Source organism: Hylobates moloch, unplaced genomic scaffold (assembly GCF_009828535.3).
Source record: "Hylobates moloch isolate HMO894 unplaced genomic scaffold, HMol_V3 SCAFFOLD_8, whole genome shotgun sequence".
NCBI lineage: Eukaryota > Metazoa > Chordata > Mammalia > Primates > Hylobatidae > Hylobates > Hylobates moloch.
The window spans coordinates 9,906,732-9,928,753 of record NW_026652283.1 but is presented as its reverse complement, the minus strand read 5'-3'; the positions used below and the strand labels follow the sequence as shown (position 1 = coordinate 9,928,753).

General features: G+C 43.4%; 1 protein-coding gene across 1 annotated transcript; it reads left to right on the top strand.

The window, feature by feature from the left end:
• Window positions 1-566: 566 nt before the first annotated feature.
• LOC116472185 (histone-lysine N-methyltransferase, H3 lysine-79 specific-like) lies at window positions 567-12,703 on the top strand. The gene is given in 9 exon segments (XM_058442161.1): window positions 567-623; window positions 8,312-8,638; window positions 8,640-9,039; window positions 9,042-9,809; window positions 9,812-11,062; window positions 11,065-11,619; window positions 11,622-11,827; window positions 11,829-12,561; window positions 12,564-12,703. Coding segments are annotated over 9 exon segments (4,422 nt in total). The 3' UTR covers window positions 12,689-12,703.
• Window positions 12,704-22,022: the final 9,319 nt, after the last annotated feature.

The following is a 22,022-nucleotide window of genomic DNA, read 5'->3' as shown; positions in this document are numbered from 1 at the left end:
CAGATACTAGTGCCATGCCTGTACACCCTGCAGAACTATGAGCTAATTAAATCTCTTTTATTAATTAGCTTTATTTTTAATTTTTTTTTATTTTTTTGAGATGGCATCTCGCTCTGTCATCAGGCTGGAGTGCAGTGGCGCGATCTCGGCTCACTGCAACCTCCAACTCCTGGCTTCAAGTGATTCTTCTGCTTCTGCCTCCTGAGTAGCTGAGACTACAGACACTCGCCACCATGCCCGGCTAATTTTTTGTATTTTTAGTAGAGACAGGGTTTCACCGTGTTGGCCAGGATGGTCTCAATCTCCTGACCTCGTGATCCACCCGCCTCTGCCTCTCAAAGTGCTGGGATTACAGGTGTGAGCCACTGTGCAGAGCCCCTCTATTTCTTTATGGCAACACAAGAATGGCTAATACAGAAGCCTTCACTGAGTGCTGCTAGTGTGAAGACAGTCACTGGGTGGGGCTCCCCATCATTTGCTTGCTATGTCAAGTTCCCACATGGCTGTCTCAGAGGTCTTACTTGTCCTGATACCTACACTATTCCTAAGTGACCTTGTCTAAGCCCATGGCTTCAAATGCCACTGAAATCAAGTTTGCAATCACAGCTGATAATGTCATAATTGTAACTTCAACTGTCAGATACATTTACCAAACTGAAGAGGAAAAGGAAGATGAATTTATTCATTTTTTTCCCTTTCCATTGTGTTTTCTTTAATCTTGGTGTTTTAAACTTTCTTTTTTAATTTATTTTTCTTGGCCAGAGAATTTTTTTTAGCCCCCTTTTAAAAGGTAGATGTTCTGATGACAAATCCTCTTAGTTTTCTGTCATCAAATATCTTTATAGCCCTTCCATTCCTAAAAGATAAATTCACCAGTTTCATTGTCATTTGAAGCCATGGGCTTAGATAAGGTCACTTATCTAAGTTATAGCATGGCACAGGTGCTATGACTCCTTCAACCAACCCAGGTTTGGCACCCACCTCATTATTTTCTAGGCAGCTACTTTCATTCATCAGTTGAAATTTGAAAAAAAAAAAAAAAAGGAAAGAAAAAAACCAACAACATTTAAAAAATCTGGACAGATAGTTTGAGTGCCTATTTTGAATCCACTAATATTTATTCCTGGCTAAACTGTGCACATCAGACTAGTGGCCCACCACAAAATTTCATACTGAAATGTATTGGATATAAAAAGAAAATAGAAAGAAAAAGTGAAAACATATTAACTGGCAGAACAGAAATACTACAGTCTTAAAATAAATCAGGACGAGCCTTCAGACTACTTTTCTATTTAGAAGAGAAGTCCTGAGACAATGGGCTTTATCAAGCCAGGATAAAGAAACATAAAATCTGATATTCTTTAAAACAAGTTTGTCATATGAGTCAGGAATTTATTACATGTTGTACAAAAACCAATAGTAAATTAAAATTTTCTTTCTGAGACAAGCTAATGAGTTAATAATTCTGTAACCTAATGATTCCAAACATTGATGTATTACTTGTTGAAATGTATTAAAAAGCAAAAAGATGCTTTCAATTTAATTTGGTTAACTGACTAATTTTTCAAGAGGAAGATGAGGTTGATGTCATTAGCCTCAGTAAGTACCATAGTTAGAACTAGAATCCACATCTTCTCCACTCTCAAGTCTACACACAACTCTGAAGTATTCATCATCCGCACCTTACAAATGCAGGGAAACTAAAAGTAAATTTTTGACATGCTTGCTTGTCATTTACACTATTTGCATATACCTGCCTGCAAGTACAAATATATGTAATATCAAAATAATTTTATACAAAATCATACATACTCTTTTGCAAAAATATAATGTAACCATAACAAAATCTTTGCTAACTGTATCTCCCTCTGCCCTCCACCACACACACTGAACCAAACCAGGTGTAGAGGACTAAGATGTTTATCCTGTCTGTAATATGCAGAATAATGGCCTCCCAAGCATGCATGCTTCCTAATCCCCAGAACCAGTGACTATGTTAAATTACATGGCAAAGGGGATTATTGTTGCTAGTCAATTAACATTAATATAGAGAGATTATCCTGGATTATCTAGTTGAGGACAAAGTAATTAAGAGGTCCTTAAATGTGAAAGAGATGAAAGAGTCAGTGCCATGGTGATGTGGTGTGGTGTGATGTGATGTGATGTGATGTGATGTGATGTGAGGCTCCTATAAAAGAAGGGTATAAAACTGGAGCAGAGTATATGAGTCCCAATTCTTGAGTCTGTCCTAGAACAACTCCTGAGAAAAATCAAAGACCAAGAATAAAATTAAATATGAAAATCTTTGGTTTTATCTGGTATTCCAGTCATGGGCTTTTCATAATAAATGGCAGTGACATCTAGAAATAAGAGCATCAATTTCTTTTTTTTTTTTTTTTTTTTTTTTTGGAGAATGAGTGCAAGGTTTTACTGAGTGGAAGTAGCTCTCAGCAGATAGGAGAGCCAGAAGGGAGATGGAGTGGGAAGGCGGTTTTCTCTTGGAGTGGGGATGCTCAGCGGCCTGGGCTCTCCTCTAACCGCCCTGGCCAAACTCTCCGTGGTCCTGCTGGAGGATGGCCTGCGGGAGGATGGCCCGCCGCAGAATGGCCCAGAGCATCAATTTCTTAATTTGAAAGACAAAACCTCCAGGGAAATTACTTTCCTGTTAGCATTCAAAGAATATTAGTTTTTTTGGTAATTGCTACAGTCAGAAACCTGACTTGAGAAACAGTACGATAAGCATGACAAAGCCATGCTACTTTTGCCATGAACTCTCTTAGCCTAGGCCATAGAAAAACTTGCAGACACCACTAGTGTGGATTACAGCTGAAGAAACGATACGCTAACTACACTACTAGTCAAGGCCAATGCACCATACCAAACAGACACCCCAAGACACACTCATACAAATAAGTCTTTCTCTGTGAAACATACTCCATAAAATTGGAAGAGGCAACTTTTCCACTGGATGCATCGAAATTAAGGTAGAAACCCATTAACCATGAAAAACAAAGATATATATTATTTTTCAAAAAATAATAATTCTCCAGTAAGAGACTTCAATTATAAGGAAATATATAAAATGCCAGAAAAATAAATCAAAATAATAACATTAAGGAAATTCAGTGAGATAACAAGAGAACACAGGTATACAGTTCAGTGAAATCAGGACAATTCATGATTTGAATACAGCAAAGAGTTGAGCATCAAAGAAAAGAACCAAACAGAAATCCTAGAGCTAAATAATTCAAGAAATAAATAAAAAATATAATTGAGAGCTTCAACAATGGAGTAGACCAAGCAGAAGAAAGAATTTTTAAACTTGAAGATAGATATTTTGAAATAAGACATGCAGACAAGAAAAAAACAGAATAAGGAATAAATAAAGTCTACAGAATTTATGTGATGCCATTAAGTGAACAAACATTCATATTATGGGCATTCTAGAAGGAAAAGAGAAGGGCAAAGGTAAGGAAAATATATTTAATGAAATAATAGTAGAAAAGTTCCCAAGTCTTGGAAGAGAGATGGTTATTCAGGTACAGAAAGCTCAAAGAACTCCAAATATATTAAGCCCAAATAGGCCCTTCTGAGCCTTTTAAAAACAGAAAGAAAAAAGTTTCAGTTTACATATAAAGGAATCCCCGTTAGACTAATAACATATTTCTCAGCAGAAATCTTACAGGCCAGAAGAGAATGGGATGATATATTCAAAATATATAGAGAAAAAAACCCTACCATCCAAGCATACTATGCTGAGCAAAACTGTACTTCAGAAATGAAGGAGAAATAAAATCTTACACAGACAAGCAAAAACTATGAAAATAAATCACCAGTAGACAGGCATTACAAAAAAATACTCAAAGCAGTGTTACATGTAGAAGAAAAAAGATGATTAAACCCATAATAAAGACATGCAAAACTGTAAAACTCACTTATAGAATCAATAAAAAGGGAGAAAAAGAAAGAAATAAAAATTATATTTACATCAGACAAAATAGACTTCAAGTTAACAGCTGCAAAAAGAAGAACCTAAGACATGCAGACAGAAAAAAAGTAAAGAATAAAAAAAGCCTACAGAAGTATAATAATAAAGAGATCTAGAAAGGGAATGTTACAATTGTAAATATACATGCACTGAACACCAGAGCATCCATATATATATAAAGCAAATATTGTTAGATAAAAAAGGAAAGATAGATTCAAATACAATATTCAGGACTCCAACACTTCATTTTCAGCATCAGTAACATGATCTAGACAGAAAATCAAGAAAGAAATATAGGATTTAAACTGTACATAGACAAAATGGGCCTTATAGACATTTTTAAAAGTTTCCAGCTTTTAAGTTCAGGGACGTGCAGGTTTGTTACATGGGTAAATGTGTGCCATAGTGGTTTGCTGCACAGATCATCCCATCATCTAGGTATTAAGCCCAGCATCCATTAGCTATTCTTCCTGATGCTCTCCTTCCCCCCAGCCCCCACCGTCCAACAGGCCCCAGTGTGTGTTGTTCCCTTCCCTGTGTCCATGTGTTCTCATTGTTAAGTTCCCACTTATAAGTGAGAACATGTGGTGTTTGGTTTTCTGTTCCTGCATTAAAGTACTGGAGTTAATGGCTTCCAGCTCCATCCATGTCCCTGCAAAGGACATGATCTCATTCCTTTTCATGGCTGCATAGTATTCAATGGTGTACAGGTACCACATTTTCTTGAACCAGTCTGTCAATTATGGACATTTAGGTAGATTCCATGTCTTTGCTATTGTGAATAGTGCTGCAATGAACATATGCATGCATGCATCTTTATAACAGAATAATTTCTTTTCTTTAGAGCATATACCCAGTAATGAGATCGCTGAGTCAAATGGTATTTCTGTAGATCTTTGAGGAATCACCACACTGTCTTCCACAATGTTTGAACTAATTTACACTTCCACCAACAGTGTAAAAGCATTCCTTTTTGTCCACAACCTCGCCAGCATCTATTTTTTTTTACTTTTTAATAATAGCCATTCTGACTGCTGTGAGATGGTATCTCATGGTGTTTTTGATTTGCATTTCCCTAATGATCAGTGATGTTGAGCTTTTTAAAATATGTTTGTTGGCTGCATGTATGTCTTCTTTTGAAAAGTGTCTCTTCATGTCCTTTGTCCACATTTTAATGTTTTTTTTTTCTGCAAATTTGTTTAAGTACCTTATAGATACTGGATGTTAGACCTTTGTCAGATGAATAGATTCCAGAAATGTTCTCCCATTCTGTAGGTTGTCTGTTCACTCTGATGATAGTTTCTTTTGCTGTGCAGAAGCTGGTTAGTTTAATTAGATCCCATTTGTCAGTTTTTGCTTTTGTTGCAATGCCTTTGGTGTCTTCATCATGAAATATTTGCTTTTGCCTATGTCCTTAATAGTATTGCCTAGATTTTCTTCTAGGGTTTTTATAGTTTTGGGTTTTATATTTAAGTCTTCAATCCATTTTGAGTTAATTTTTGTATAAGATATAAGGGAGGGGTACAGTTTCAATTTTCTGCATATAGCTAGCCAGTTATCCCAGCACAATTTATTAAACAGGGAATCCTTTCCCCATTTCTTGCTTTTGTCGGGTATGTCAAAGATCAGATGGTTGTGTGTGTGGTCTTACTTTTGGGTTCTCAATTCTGTTCTATTGGTCTATGTTTCTGTTCTTTTACCAGTACCATGCTGTTTTGGTGACTGCAGCCTTGTATAGTTTGAAGTTGGGTAGCATGATGCCTCCAGCTTTGTTCTTTTTGCTTAGGATTGACCTGGCTGTTTGGGCTCTTTTTTAGTTCCATTTGAACTTTATTATATATATATTTACATATAAATATATATCTTAATTCTATGAAGAATGTCAATGTAGTTTAACGGGAATAGCATTGTATCTATAAATTGCTTTTGGCATGGCCATTTTCACAATATTGATTCTTCTTATACATGAGCATGGAATGTCTTTCTATTTGTTTTTGTCGACTCTGATTTCTTTGAGTGGTGGTTTGTAGCTCTCCTTGAAGAGGTCCTTTACTTCCCTTGTTAGCTGTATTCCAAGGTATTTTATTCTTTTTGTGGCAATTGTGAATGGGAGTTCATCCATGATTTGGCTCTCTGTTTACCTATTGCTGGTATATAGGAATGTTAGCAATTTTTGCATATTGATTTTGTGTCCTGAGACTCTGCTGAAGTTGCTTATCCACTTACGAAGCTTTTGGGCTGAGACGATGGGGTTTTCTAAATATAGGATCATATCATCTGTAAAGATAGTTTGACTTCCTCTTTTGCTATTTGAATATGCTTTGTTTCTTTCTCTCGCCTGACTGCCTGGCCAGAGCTTCCAATGCTATGTTGAATAGGAGTGGTGAGAGAGGGCATCCTTTTTCGTGCTGGTTTTCAAGGGGGAATGTTCCAGCTTTTGCCCATTCAGTACGATATTGGCTGTGAGTTTGTCATATACAGCTCTTATTATTTGACCTCATAAACCTTTACAGAACATCTCACCCAACTGCTGCAGAATACACCTGCTTTTCATGAGCACATGAAACATTCTACAGGACTGACAATATGTTAGAACACAAAAAGAGTCTCAAGACAAAAATTTTAGATTGAAATCATGTCAACTATCTTATCTGACCATAATGGAATAAAAGTAAAATCAATAACAAGAGGAACTTTGGAACTATACAAACACATGGAATTTGAACTGTATGCTCTGGAATTACCAGTGGGTCATAAATAAATTTAAAAGGAAATTATTTTTAAGTCATAAAACAAATGACAATCGAAATAATATATCAAAACCTATGCAATATGGCAGAAACAATACGAAGAGGAAAGTTTATAGCAAGAAGCACTTCCATTAAAAAAGTAGAAAAACTCCAAATAGGCAACTTAATGATGCATCTTGAACTAGAAAAGTAACAGCAAACCACACTCAAAGTTAGTAGAAGATAAATATCCGAGCAGAAATAAATAAAATTGAAATTAAAAAATACAAAAGATGAATGAAACAACAAGTTGACTTTTTGAAAAGATAAACCAAATTAGCAAACTCCTGAAATGACTAATTAGGAAAGCAAGAGAGAAGACTCAAATAAATAAAATCTTAGATAAAAAAGGAAACTAATATTACAACCAGTACTGCAGAAATACAAAGAATTATTAGACACTTCTATGAGCAACTATATGCTAATAAATTGGAAAACCTAGAGAAAATGGATAAATTCCTGGACAAATGAAACTTGCCAAGATTGAACTATGTAGAAATCCAAAACCTGAATAGACCAGTAACAAGTAAAGAAATCAAAGCTATAATAAAAAACATTTCAGTAAGAAAAGCCCAGAACCTGATGGCTTCACTGCTGAATTTAACCAAACATTTAAAGAAGAACTGATACTCAAAATATTTCAAAAAATAGAGGAGTACAGAATGCTTCAAAATTCATGCTATAAGGCCAGTATTACCGTGGTACCAAAACTACAAAGACACGTAAAAAAAAAAGAGGCCAATATTCTTGATGAAGATTGAAGTAAAAATTCTCAACAAAAAGCATGCATTAATGCAAAATCCTCAACAACATAGTGAATACAATTCACTATGTTGTTGAATTCCATTTGTTGAACTCAGCCAATGGAATTCAACAACATGTTAAAAAAAAAAAAAAAAGAAACCCTCATCATTACCAAGTGGGATGATCCCAGAGATGCAAGGTTTGTACAGCATATGCAAATTAATCAATGTATATATTACATCAACAGAATGAAGGTCATAAACCATATGATCATTTCAATTGATGTTGAAAAAGCATTTGATAAACATCCCTTCATGATAAAAGCCATAAAAAAACTGGAGATAGAAGAAACATACTTCAAAACAATAAAAGTTATATATGACAGACACACAGCTAGCATCATAATGAATAGGGAAAAACTGAAAGCCTTTCTTCAAAGATCTAGAATATGAGGAAGATGCCCACTTTCACCACTATTATTCAACATAATACTGGAAGTCCTAGCTAGAACATTCAGACTAGAGAAAGAAAGAAAGGGAATCCAAATTGGAAAGGAAAATATCAAATTGTCTTTGTTTACAGATGATACGATCTTACATTTGAAAAAACATGAAGACTCCCTGAAAAAGCTATTAAAACTGATATTAAAAAGTCAGTAAAGAGCGCAGCGGCGGCGGCGGCGGCGGCCTAGGCCGAGGCCAGGCCCCCTCCCCTCAGCCTCCCGCCCCTCCCTCCCGCCCGCCCTCCTCCGCCCACCGGCGGCCCGCCCCTCCCCCAACCGCCCCCCTAGCATGGTGAGGCGGCCGCGCGCGCGGACTTGGGGGAGAAGCTGGAGCTGAGATTGAAGTCGCCTGTGGGGGCTGAGCCCGCCGTCTACCCGTGGCCGCTGCGGGTCTATGATAAACATCACGATGCTGCTCATGAAATCATCGAGACCATCCGATGGGTCTGTGAAGAAATCCCGGATCTCAAGCTCGCTCTGGAGAATTACGTTTTAATTGACTATGACACCAAAAGCTTCGAGAGCATGCAGAGGCTCTGCGACAAGTACAACCGTGCCATCGACAGCATCCACCAGCTGTGGAAGGGCACCACGCAGCCCATGAAGCTGAACACGGCGGCCGTCCACCGGGCTCCTGCGCCACATCCTGCAGCAGGTCTACAACCACTCGGTGACCCACCCCGAGAAGCTCAACAACTACGAGCCCTTCTCCCCCGAGGTGTACGGGGAGACCTCCTTTGACCTGGTGGCCCAGATGATTGACGAGATCAAGATGACCGACGACGACCTGTTTGTGGACTTGGGGAGCGGTGTGGGTCAGGTCGTGCTCCAGGTCGCCGCTTCCACCAACTGCAAACATCACTATGGTGTCGAGAAAGCAGACATCCCGGCCAAGTATGCGGAGACCATGGACCGCGAGTTCAGGAAGTAGATGAAATGGTATGGAAAAAAGCATGCAGAATTCACATTGGAGAGAGGCTATTTCCTCTCAGAAGAGTGGAGGGAGCGAATCGCCAACACGAGGTGGATCATCAGCTGAAGGAGCGGTTTGCAAACATGAAGGAAGGTGGCAGAATCGTGTCCTCAAAACCCTTTGCACCTCTGAACTTCAGAATAAACAGTAGAAACTTGAGTGACATTGGCACCATCATGCGCCTGGTGGAGCTCTCGCCCCTGAAGGGCTCGGTGTCGTGGACGGGGAAGCCAGTCTCCTACTACCTGCACACTATCGACCGCACCATACTTGAAAACTGTTTTTCTAGTCTGAAAAACCCAAAACTCAGGGAGGAACGGGAGGCAGCCCGGCGCCGCCAGCAGCGCGACAGCAAGAGCAACGCGGCCACGCCCACTAAGGGCCCAGAGGGCAAGTTGGCCGGCCCCGCAGACGCCCCCATGGACTCTGGTGCTGAGAAAGAGAAGGCGGGAGCAGCCACCGTGAAGAAGCCGTCTCCCTCCAAAGCCCGCAATAAGAAGCTAAACAAGAAGGGGAGGAAGATGGCCGGCCGCAAGTACTGGCGCCCCAAGAAGATGAACACTGCGAACCCCGAACGGAAGCCCAAGAAGAACCAAACTGCACTGGATGCCCTGCACGTTCAGACCGTGTCTCAGACGACGGCCTACTCGCCCCAAGATGCCTACAGATCCCCTCACAACCCGTTCTACCAGCTACCTCCGAGCGTGCAGCGGCACTCCCCCAACCCGCTGCTGGTGGCGCCCACCCTGCCCGCGCTGCAGAAGCTGCCAGAGTCCTTCAAGATCCAGTACCTGCAGTTCCTGGCATACACAAAGACCCCCAGTACAAGGCCGGCCTGCAGGAGCTGCTGGGCCAGGAGAAGGAGAAGAATGCCCAGCTCCTGGGCGCGGCTCAGCAGCTCCTCAGCCACTGCCAGGCCCAGAAGGAGGAGATCAGGAGGCTGTTCCAGCAAAAATTGGATGAGCTGAGCGTGAAGGCGCTGACCTACAACGACCTGATTGAAGCGCAGAAGGAGATCTCCGCCCATAACCAGCAGCTGCGGGAGCAGTCGGAGCAGCTGGAGCAGGACAACCGCGCGCTCCGCAGCCAGAGCTTGCAGCTGCTCAAGGCTCGCTGCGAGGAACTGCAGCTGGACTGGGCCACGCTGTCTCTGGAGAAGCTGCTGAAGGAGAAGCAGGCCCTGAAGAGCCAGATCTCGGAGAAGCAGAGGCACTGCCTGGAGCTGCAGATCAGCATTGTGGAGCTAGAGAAGAGCCAGCGGCAGCAGGAGCTCCTGCAGCTCAAGTCCTGTGTGCCGCCTGACGACGCCCTGTCCCTGCACCTGCGTGGGAAGGGCGCCCTGGGCCGCGAGCTGGAGCCTGATGCCAGCCGGCTGCACCTGGAGCTGGACTGTGCCAAGTTCTCGCTGCCTCACTTGAGCAGCATGAGCCCAGCCAAGATTGTGCTGAGGCGGCACCTGAGCCAGGACCACACGGTGCCCGGCAGGCCGCCCGCCAGTGAGCTGCACTCGAGAGCTGAGCACACCAAGGAGAACGGTCTTCCCTACCAGAGCCCCAGCGTGCCTGGCAGCATGAAGCTGAGCCCTCAGGACCCGCGGCCCCTGTCCCCTGGGGCCTTGCAGCTAGCTGGAGAGAAGAGCAGTGAGAAGGGCCTAAGAGAGCGCGCCTATGGCAGCAGCAGGGAGCTCATCACCAGCCTGCCCATCAGCATCCCGCTCAGCACCGTGCAGCCCAACAAGCTCCCGGTCAGCATCCGCCTGGCCAGCGTGGTGCTGCCCAGCTCCGCCCAGAAGGCGAGGAGCACCCCCAGTCCCGTGCTGCAGCCCCGTAAGCCCTCGTCCACACTTGAAAAGCAGATTGGTGCTAATGCCCACGGTGCTGGGAGCAGAAGCCTTGCCCTGGCCCCCGCAGGCTTCTCCTGCGCTGGCTCGGTGGCCATCAGCGGGGCCTTGGCGGGCAGCCCGGCCTGTCTCACACCTGGAGCAGGGCCTGCCACCTTGGATAAGTCCTCCAGCTCTGGGATTCTTTTTGCTACCGTGGGGTCCCGCAGTTCCACGCCACAGCACCCCCTGCACAGCCCCGGAACTCGCTCCCGGCCTCTCCCGCCCACCAGCGCTCCTCCAGTCTCAGGCTTGGTGGGGCCACCCAGGGCCCGCTCCCCGAGGCCAGCAAGGGGGACCTGCCCTCCGATTCCGGCTTCTCAGATCCTGAGAGTGAAGCCAAGAGGAGGATTGTGTTCACCATCGCCACTGGTGCAGGCAGTGCCAAGCAGTCGCCCTCCAGCAAGCACAGCCCCCTGACCGCCAGCGCCCGTGGGGACTGTGTGCCGAGCCACTGGCAGGACAGCCGCAAGCGCGGCCGGCGGAAGCGAGCATCTACCAGGACGCCCAGCTTGAGTGCAGGCGTGTCCCTCAAGCGCCAAGCCCTGCCATCCGTCGCTGGCCTTTTCACACAGCCTTCGGGGTCTCCCCTCAACCTCAACTCCATGGTCAGTAACATCAACCAGCCCCTGGAGATTACAGCCATCTTGTCCCCCGAGACCTCCCTGAAGAGCTCCCCTGTGCCCTACCAGGACCACGACCAGCCCCCTGTGCTGAAGAAGGAGCGGCCTCTGAGCCAGACCAACTCACCTCAGACGAGGAGCCAGGCTCTGAGGACGAGCCCAGCAGTGCCCGAATTGAGAGAAAAATTGCAACAATCTCCTTAGAAAGCAAATCTCCCCCGAAAACCTTGGAAAATGGTGGTGGCTTGGCGGGAAGGAAGCCCACGCCCGCCGGCGAGCCAGTCAAGAGCAGCAAGTGGAAGTCCACCTTCTCGCCCATCTCTCACATCCGGCCTGGCCAAGTCTGCAGACGGCCCGCTGCAGGCTAGCTCCGCCCTCAGCCAGAACTCCCTGTTCACGTTTCGGCCCGCCCTGGAGGAGCCCTCTGCCGATACCAAGCTGGCCGCTCACCCCAGGAAAGGCTTTCCTGGCTCCCTGTCAGGGGCTGATGGACTCAGCCCGGGCACCAACCCTGCTAACGGCTGCACCTTCGGCGGGGGCCTGGCCGCGGACCTGAGTTTACACAGCTTCAGTGATGGTGCTTCTCTTCCCCACAAGGGCCCCGAGGCGGCCGGCCTGAGCTCCCCGCTGAGCTTCCCCTTGCAGCGCGGCAAGGAGGGCTCGGACGCCAACCCGTTCCTGAGCAAGAGGCAGCTGGACGGCCTGGCTGGGCTGAAGGGCGAGGGCAGTCGCGGCAAGGAGGCAGGGGAGGGCGGCCTGCTGCTGTGCGGGCCCACGGATAAGACCCGGCTGCTGACCGGCAAGGCCGCCAAGGCCTGGGACCGCGAGCTCTACCTCAAGAATGGCCACAACCTCTTCATCTCTGCTGCGGCCGTGCCTCCCGGAAGCCTCCTCAGCAGCCCCGGCCTGGCCCCGGCGGCGTCCTCCGCAGGCGGCGCGGCGTCCTCTGCCCAGACGCACCGGCCCTTCCTGGGCCCCTTCCCGCCGGGACCGCAGTTCGCGCTCGGCCCCATGTCCCTGCAGGCCAACCTCGGCTCCGTGGCCGGCTCCTCCGTGCTGCAGTCGCGTTCAGCTCTGTGCCGGCCGCTGCAAGCCTGGTGCACGTGTCGTCCGCTGCCACCAGACTGACCAACTCGCACGCCATGGGCAGCTTTTCCGGGGTGGCAGGCGGCACAGTTGGAGGTAACTAGGATTTCTACCTCAACCGCGAGACCTATGCAAGGACAGTGTGGACCAACTGGCGCCCGCGGCATGGTGCCCCCCGGCCTGCCGGGCTCCCACCTCCGGACGGCAGAGGCGAGGATGGACGGGAGCTCCACTGTGAATCGGCGGCACGCGCCGCAGGAGGCTGGGACTGGTCCAGTTTGTACTGTCGATAGTTTTAGATAAGTATTTATCATTTTTTAAAAAGTAAAAAAAAAAAAAAAAAGTCAGTAAATTTGAAGGATATAAAATCGACATGCAAAAATCAGTAGCATTTCTGCAAGAAAACAACAACAAACATTCTGCAAGAAACATCAAGAAAGTAATCCCATTTACAAAAGCTACAAATAAAATAAGAAGCCTAGAAATAAACTCGACCAAAGAAGTGAAATATTTTTATAATGAAAACTAGGCCGGGCGCGGTGGCTCACGCTTGTAATCCCAGCACTTTGGGAGGCCAAGGCGGGCGGATCACGAGGTCAGGAGATCGAGACCATGGTGAAACCCCGTCTCTACTAAAAAAATACAAAAAATTAGCCGGGCGTGGTGGCGGGCGCCTGTAGTCCCAGCTACTCGGAGAGGCTGAGGCAGGAGAATGGCGTGAACCCGGGAGGCGGAGCTTGCAGTGAGCCGAGATTGCGCCACTGCACTCCAGACTGGGCGACAGAGCGAGACTCCATCTCAAAAAAAAAAGATTTTAACAGCAAATAGAGAAATTTAAAGGTTGAGAAAAAAAAGATCTCTTTAAATATTAAGAAGACTTGCTTTTCTTAACTAATCAAAAACCTAATAAAAGACAACATGAAGCACAACAGATATAACCCAATCTGAACAACAGAGAAAACACAGGAAAAAAAATTAACAGAGCCTCAGGGACTTGTAGAATTACAGCAAAAGACCAAATATGTCATCTGAGTCCCAGAAGAAAAGGAGAAATAGACCAGGCATGGAAAAGAACTCAAGGAGGTAAGGGTAATACTTTCCAAATTAGGCAAAAGACATAAACCTACAGATTTCAAAAATCATGCAAACCCCCACTGCCTTAGTCACTTTGGGCTGCCTTAACATAAACTGGGTGGCTTACAAACAACACAAATTTAATTCTCTCAGGTCTGGAAGCTGGAAGTCCGAGTCGTGATGTCAACATGGTTGGGTTCTGATGAGGGCCATCTTCTGGATTGCAGAAGGACGTCTTCTCCTTGTATCCTCACATGACAAAAACAGAATCACTTGTCTTCACCTCTTTTTATAAGGGTGCTAACTCCAACATGAGGGCTCCATCCTTGTGATCTAATTTAAACCTAATTACTTCCAAATACCATCACACTAAGGATTTCTTTTTTTTTACACTGAGGATTGAGATTTAAATATATGCATTTGTGGGCACACAAAAGTTTAATCCTTAATGCCAACCAAGGTAAACACAATGAAATCCACACCAGTATATATCATAGTCAAACATCTGACAAGAAAAAAATTTAGATAGAGGAATTAGCTTATATATAAGGGGGGGGGATAATACAAATGAAAGAAGAAAATATCATCAGAAGCACATGAAAACCATAAGGAAGTGCCACATTTTTAAAGTGCTGAAATATAAGAACTATAAATCCTCATTTTTAAAAGGGGACCATTTGTCTTTTAGGAATGAAATGGAAATAAAGAATTCGATAAGGAAAAACTAAAATATATATATACACATATATACTTATATATATATATGTATATTTAATCAGCAGCTCTACCTTAAAACATGGCTGAAGGAAGTTCTCTACACAGAAAGAAAATGGCCAGAAAAGGAACTTGAAACTTAAGAAGAAAGAAAGAACAATGCAGAAAGGAAAACATGGGTAAATTCAATGCATCTTTTTATTCTCTTCAGTTTTCTGAATATGTTTGACAGTTGAAGTAAAAATTATATAACATTATCTTATATGGTTCTATGTGTATACAGATAAATAAGGCAATCATATTATAGAGGAGGGTAAAGGAAGATACAGGGGATAAGATTTCTGTACTTCACTCAAAAGTGGTAAAATGTTGAACCTATTAGACTGTGACAAGTTGTATAAGTGGGATATAAAATAACAGCACGCACTAAAAATATCTGTACAAAGAGATACACTCAAAAATACTATAGATAAACCAAAATGGAATTCTTTTTTTTTTTTTTTTTTTGAGACGGAGTCTGGCTCTTTTGCCCAGGGCGGAGTGCAGTGGCGCTATCTCGGCTCACTGCAAGCTCCACCTCCTGGGTTCATGCCATTCTCCTGCCTCAGCCTCCCGAGTAGCTGGGACTACAGGTGCCCACCACCACGCCCTGCTAATTTTTTTTTTTTTTTTGTATTTTTAGTAGAGACGGGGTTTCACCGCCTTGGAACTACTTTCTATTTAGAAGAAAAGCCTTGAAACAAGAGGCTAGATGCAGCCAGAAAAAAAAAAATTAAAATTCGATGTGCTCTGCTATAAAATTCATTATAATCATAATCAGAATATTTCTCCCTGAGGCAAACTAATGGGTTAATAATTTTAGAAGTTCATGACTCCAAACATTGGTATATTATTTGTTGAAATATATTAAAAATCAAAAAATAACTTTCAAACTGATTTTGTATAACTGACTCATTTTCCAAGGAGAAGCTGGGGCTTAGAATGATTAACCAAAGTAAATGGCATAAGTACAACTAGAATCCATACCTCCCTACTCCAAGTCCTCACACCACTTTGAAATATTCATTGCCCCCAACTTACAAAATCAGGGAGCCTCAAAGTAATTTCTGCCATTTCAGTTGTTATTTATATTATTGCATACACATACTACGAAATATGAATACTTCCACTACTAACTAATTTTACACAAACTCATATATACCTATTTGAAAATACCTAGTGTAAACCTAAAAAATGCCAGGTAACTTTCTCCTACTCCCCCCTGAACCAAACCAGGTTGAGAGGAGTAAAATGTCCATCCTGGGTGTGCTATGAAGAACAATGGCCTCCCAAAGATACAAACTTCCTAGTTCCTAGAACGTGAATATGTTAACTTACATGGCAAAGGAGAATTAAGTTTGCTAATCAGTTGACCTGAATATGGAGAGATTATCCTGGATTATCCAAGGACTCAATGTAAATCAAAGGTCCTTAAATGTGGAAGAGGGACGCAGGAGAGTTAGTGCCATGCAATACAATGTGATCTGAGGCTCAACTGGCCATTGCTGGCTTTGAAAGTGGAAGAAGTCCAAAAAATGTGGGCAAGAACATGAGATTCTTCCCTAGAGTCCCCAGAAAGGGACTCAGCCTTGACACATGGATTTAACCCCGTGAGACTCATTTCAGACTTCTGAGCTACAAAACTCTAAGGTAATATTTATGTCTATTTAAGCCACTAAGTTTATGGTAATGTGTTATTGCAGCAACACGAAAACTGACGTACTTTCCAAGATTCATTTCATGCTTTCCTGTGGCCCCTCTAAAGTGTTGGTGCCTGTTTGTAAAGTATTAGAGAGAAATAAAATTACTATGGGTATTAACACAAAGCAACTAAGCAACTCTTCCCTCATAAAATAAAAACCACTCTCAAAATTCAACTCAAACGAATATTTATTGAGCCTATATGAAATGGAGTACAGCTAAGAAATGCCCCTCTCCCTTCCTTATACAATTCCTTCCACTCAGCCAGGATCAATGTCTTGCTTTTTCCCCTTATCTGGGCACACATCCTATGTATCTCTAGTTTTCTACAATTATGCAATCTCCTATTTTGTAGTAGTAGGTGTTCAAAAGCTCAGAATAATCTTAGAAAGTGGTGGATAGCACTGTGATAGTCACAGCTAATGAGGAATTTGCTTCATTTTTCTAAATTAAAGAAAAACAACAACAGGAGTTACTATGAGAAACGAGAATTAGTACTCAAAAAATCAGCCCCATCTTTTCTCACTGATCACTGTGACCTTGGGGGTGTGGTTCATTACATCTTTGGGATGTAATTCCCTAACTTCCCTGTCCTTGTGCTTTAAATGAGATGATACACTGTGTCCAGCTACCCGTTTTACTGCGTGTTCCTCATAAGGGGCCTCCGAAAATGCCAAGAGTGAGGTGAAGTATTAAGGCTGGGACTTCCTGATTCAGCTTCCCTAAGCTTTGGAGTCTTAAAATGAATTGTACGTTCTATGCATCAAAAATCTGATAGCTTTTCTTCAGGCTCTCCCTTAGATAATATTCCTTGGATTGGAGTGGAATCCGCATCCTAGAGAGACAGGAAGGAAGAAATTTGAAAACTCAAGGGAAATGCCTTATTTATCTATATCTATTAGATTATTAAAAATCCAGGCAATTGAGCTTGGAAGGTGATATGGTATGTCTGTGTCCCCACCCAAATGTCGTCTTGAATTTTATCTCCCAGAATTCCCACATGTTGTGGGAGGGACCCAGGGGAAGGTAATTGAATCATGGAGCTGGTCTTTCCCGTGCTATTCTCATGATAGTGAATAAGTCTCATGAGATCTGATGGGTTTATCAGGGGTTTCTGCTTTTGCTTCCTCCTCATTTTCTCTTGCCACTGCCAAGTAAGTGCCTTTTGCCTCCCATCATGATTCTGAGGCCTCCTAGCCATGTGGAACTGTAAGTGCAGTTAAATCTCTTTTTCTTCTTAGTCTCAAGTATGTCTTTTTCAAGGTATGTGAAAACGGACTAATACAGAAAATAAACCTCGGAAGGAAAGGGATTGTTTTAATTTCCATATTAGACTACACAGGCTAATGTCAACATCTGGAATGCGTTCAGTTTGGAATCCTTTTTCAGTGGATTAAAATGATCTCTGAAGATAGCATCAAATCTCTAATATCAGGGAAAGAAGATGAAAATTATAAACATGAACTGAGGAGAACTCATTGCTTCTTGTGGAGGTGCTGAGTTGATCTGTAATTAAGAAATGGTTTGATTCACTTTGATCAGCCTCCAGTAGTGTTAGTAACTGTAAAATTCCATTGAGACTGTGGCACAACGGTCCCTCCCCTACCTGCAAGGCACTCTTCCAGGGCTGATATACTAACAATGGAAATGGGGTGCAAATGCACTCTGTGAGAAGGATTTGGTTAAAGGCTTGGTTCACTCACATGCAGAAGTTTCTAAGAGAAACTTAGACACCTCCTCATACACAAGTACCATATTCTGTCTTCTTTCTGAGAGTGTATGAGCATGGCACCCATTTGAGAAGGGCATGAAATGAGGCAGAGTTTCAGAATTCCACTTCTTACTTCTGCCTTAGAAAGCCTCCTAGAAAAAAAATCCCTCAAGGACCAAAAATTAGGGAAAAAATCAAAGATCTTTGGCCTTACCTGTTACTTCAATCACTGGCTCTTCAGAGGAAACAGCATTTTCACTGGATAGAAATAAAGGAATAAATTTCTTATTTTTAAAAGAAAAACCCCATGAGAAATTTATCTTCCTATTAAAAACATAAGTTTCTTAGCCTCTTAGTCATTGTCATAGTCAGAAACCATCTCTTGATAGGAGGGTGTGGAAATGTGAGGTCCAGTTTATTGGCGGAAATGACTAGATGGTCTTAGCCATAAAGCTGCTTCTTGCTCTGGAGTCAAACAAGAAAATTGTCCTGACATCTGTGTGTTACGGGTAGAGGAGCAATAGGTGACATGGTTAACTTATTAACTAACCACAGCCATTTGGGTAGTTAGAGTACAATACTGAGGTATTGCATCAATATGCAAATGAGGCATATTCTATAAAGAAGTCAGTGTCGAAGCAAGAATTTTAAGCCACAACCAACCATATTCTAATAGACCCTCAGTCACCACTAAAATGCAATTTCTAGATTCTTCCAGCTACTACCTGCAATACCCAAATACAATTAGGACAATGGTAGAATACAGTAGATCTCAGTAAATGTTTGCTGTTATTTACAGACCTAATAACCAGATCGTTTAGAAATTTGCTCTTGTAACTAAGACTCAATGCTCTTTTTTTAGGAAAAAGAAATCTCAAGTATTCCTCAAACTATTAGAGTTTGCAGAGGCAAAAGGCATTGAAATCTTAGGACTCTTTGACTAAGTCACAAACAGAAAAATGAAAGACAAATGGAGGCTTGAGAGAGGAAGTGGGGAAAGGCAGGTGCTTAATTCACGAAGCTTTTAAGTCCCTTTTTCTTCTCTTCAGTCTGAACTCAGTTAACATTTACACTTATAATCTTCATTCACAATGGTCTCTGTCTGAATTGTATTGTAATCAACTGGAAAAGAAAAGGACGTTATTGACCCTATTCTTGTTACTATGTTTGTCCCCATGGAGACAATGAGGAGCTCATTCTTCTTAGAGAAGCCCAGAGGTTGGCCCCAGAGATCAAGTTGGGACAGACCTCAGGGCTGGAGCCATGCTGGTATTCAACGGATTCCATCTGCAGAAAATGCTCTAGGAGGCTGGGCATGGTGGCTCACGCCTGTAATCCTAGCACTTTGGGAGGCTGAGGCAGGTGGATCACCTGAGGTCAGGAGTTCAAAGCCAGCCTGGCCAACATAGCAAAAGACCATCTCTACTAAAAATGCAAAAATTAGCCAGGCACAGGTGGTGCGTGCCTGTATTCCAAGCTACTCAGGAGGCTGAGGCAGGAGAATCGCTTGAATGGGGCGGCAGGGGGCAGGGCGGTGGCGGAGGTTGCAGTGAGCCGAAATTGCACCACTGCACTCCAGCCTGGGCAATAGAGAGAGATGCCATCTCAAAAAAACAAAAATTAAAAGAAAAGAAAAGAAAAGAAAAGAAAATGTTCTGGGAAAATGCTTAAATTTGCCTCACATTTCAAGAACATTTGGCAAAAGTTTACTCTACCTCAGAAAACGCAGCAGCAAGAGTATCCCCAAACCTGTAAGTTACCACAGGACACTCCTAAGTGATGAGAAATAAGCAGCACAAGGAAGGTAGGGAGACATGTCTGCAGGTTTGGAGCTAGGAATCCTCACCAGAGTCCTCAGTGGCTTCTTCCATGAAGATGGCAGTGGCTTCTTCCACTAAGCTGGAGGTGGCTTCTTCCACTAAGCTGGAGATAGCTTCCTCCACAAGATTGGAGGTGGTTTCATGCACAAAGCTGGAGGTGGCCAACTCCATGTCAGCAGAGAATTCTGGGAAAACAAAACGGAAGATGAGAATGGTCACAAGCTATGGTGGGAATCCAGTCTGCTGGAGGAAAGCAGACCTTCCCTCAGGAATGCAAAAGGTGGGAGCCCATCGCCTGCCCAGGCCTCCTGAGAAGCCAGACCGTCACTCACTGAAAGCCTGAGTGTTCTCCAGGTACACATCTGTGGGTGACTCCAGGTCCATGGTGGATTCTGGTAGGTCAGTGGTTGATTCTAGAGGAGCCAAAAAGAAAAGAACAGCAAAAGTACTTTCCAGTGAGAATTTTCACTCTTAGGTAGATCTTTTTCTGGGGGGAACATGAAACAATGTGGCAGACCACATCAAACACACAGTCCTTCAGATTGTGTCCCAGAACTCCCAGTTCCAGGAGGATCAGCACAGTCCCTCTCTCTCGATGGGGTGGGCGGGACCCAAGCAACCCTGAGTCTATTACCACTGGGACTGTGCTAGTTCAGACCCAAAGCCACAGCACTGAGTCTCTCCCAGGGCCCAAAACTCTCTTTAGCTTTCTTGTAGGACAGTTCTGGTGTCGGTCATTTCCTTACCTTTTGTTTGTTTTAGAAGGTCTTTATTTCTCCTTCATGCTTAAAGAATATTTTCACCCTTCAACACTTTAAATATGCCATGCCACTCTCTCTTGGCCTGTAAGGTTCCCACTAAAAAGTCTGCTGCCAGACATATTGGAGCTTCATTGTGTGTTATTTGTTTATTTTCTCTTGCTGCCTTTAGAATCCTTTATTTATCCTTTGAGAGTTTGATTATTAAATGCTTTGAGGTTGTCTTCTTTGGGTTAAGTCTGCTTGGTGTTTTATACTTTCTTCTATTTGAATATTTATATATTTATCTTGGATATTGATATTGAAGTTCTCTGATATTATACCTTTGAATAAACTTTCTACTCCTATCTCTTTATCTTCTCTTTAAGGCCAATAACTCTTAGATTTGCCCTTTTGGGACCATTTTCTAGATTTTATAGGCATGCCTTGTTCTTTTTTTCTTTTGTCTATTCTGACCATGTATTTTCAAATAATCTGTCTTCAAGTTCATTCTTTCTTCTGCTTGATCAATTCTGCTATTAAGAGACCCTGATGCTTTATTCAGTATGTCAACTGCATTTTTCAACTCCAGAATTTCTGCTTGGTTCTTATCCATTTCCATCTCCTTGCTAAATTTTTCTGATAGAATTCTGAATTCTTTCTCTGTGTTACCTTGAATTTCTTTAAGTTCCCTCAACACAGTTGTTTTGAAATCTCTGTTTGAAAGGTCACATTCCCTGTTTCTCTAGGACTGATCCTTAGTGCCTTAGTTAGTTCATTTGGTGAGGTCATGTTTTCCTGGTTGGTCTTGATGCTTGTAGATGTTTGTCAGTATCTAGCCATTGAAGAGTTAGGCGTTTAGTGTAGTCTTTGCAGTCTGGACTTGTTTGTGCCCATCCTTCTTATGAAGGCTTTTTATGTATTCCAAGGGACTTGGGATCCAAACCCAATAATGCTGTGGTTCCTGCAGACTTGTAGAGGCACTATCTTGGTAGTCTTGGATAAGATATGGAAAAATTGTCTGGATTACCAGGCAGAGAAACTTGTGCTTTTCCCTTTTTTTCTCCCAAACAAATTGAGTCTCTCTCTGTGCTGGGCCCCCTGAAACTTGCAGTTGGGGGACACAAGCAACCCTGTGTGTACCACCTATGGGACCATCTGGGTTCAAACCTAAAGTCAACACAACACTAAGTCTCTCCCAAGGTCCAATGTAACCACTACCTGGCTACCACTTAAGTTCACTCAAGGCCCCAGGCCTTTACAATCAGCAGGTGGCAAAGCCAGCCAGGTTTGTTTTCCTCCCTTCATGGTGGCAAGTTCCTCCAGGTCCCAGGTGCGTCCAAAGATGCTGCCTGGGAGCCAGGGATTAAAGTCAAAAACCTTGGTAATTTCTAAATGATGTTTTATTCTACTGCAGCTAAGCTGGCACTTAAACCACAAGACAAAGTCTTCCCACTTTTCCCTCCCTCTTTCACAGGCAAATGAGCCTCTGGCCACCACCACCACTAGCCCACAAGGGTTTCTGCCAGGCCACCACCAATTTTCACTTAAAGCCTGAGGGTTCTTCAGTCAGCTCATGATGATGCCGCCAGCCCTGGGACTCACCCCTTGGCCCAGAGCAAGTCCAGAAATGTTGACCAAG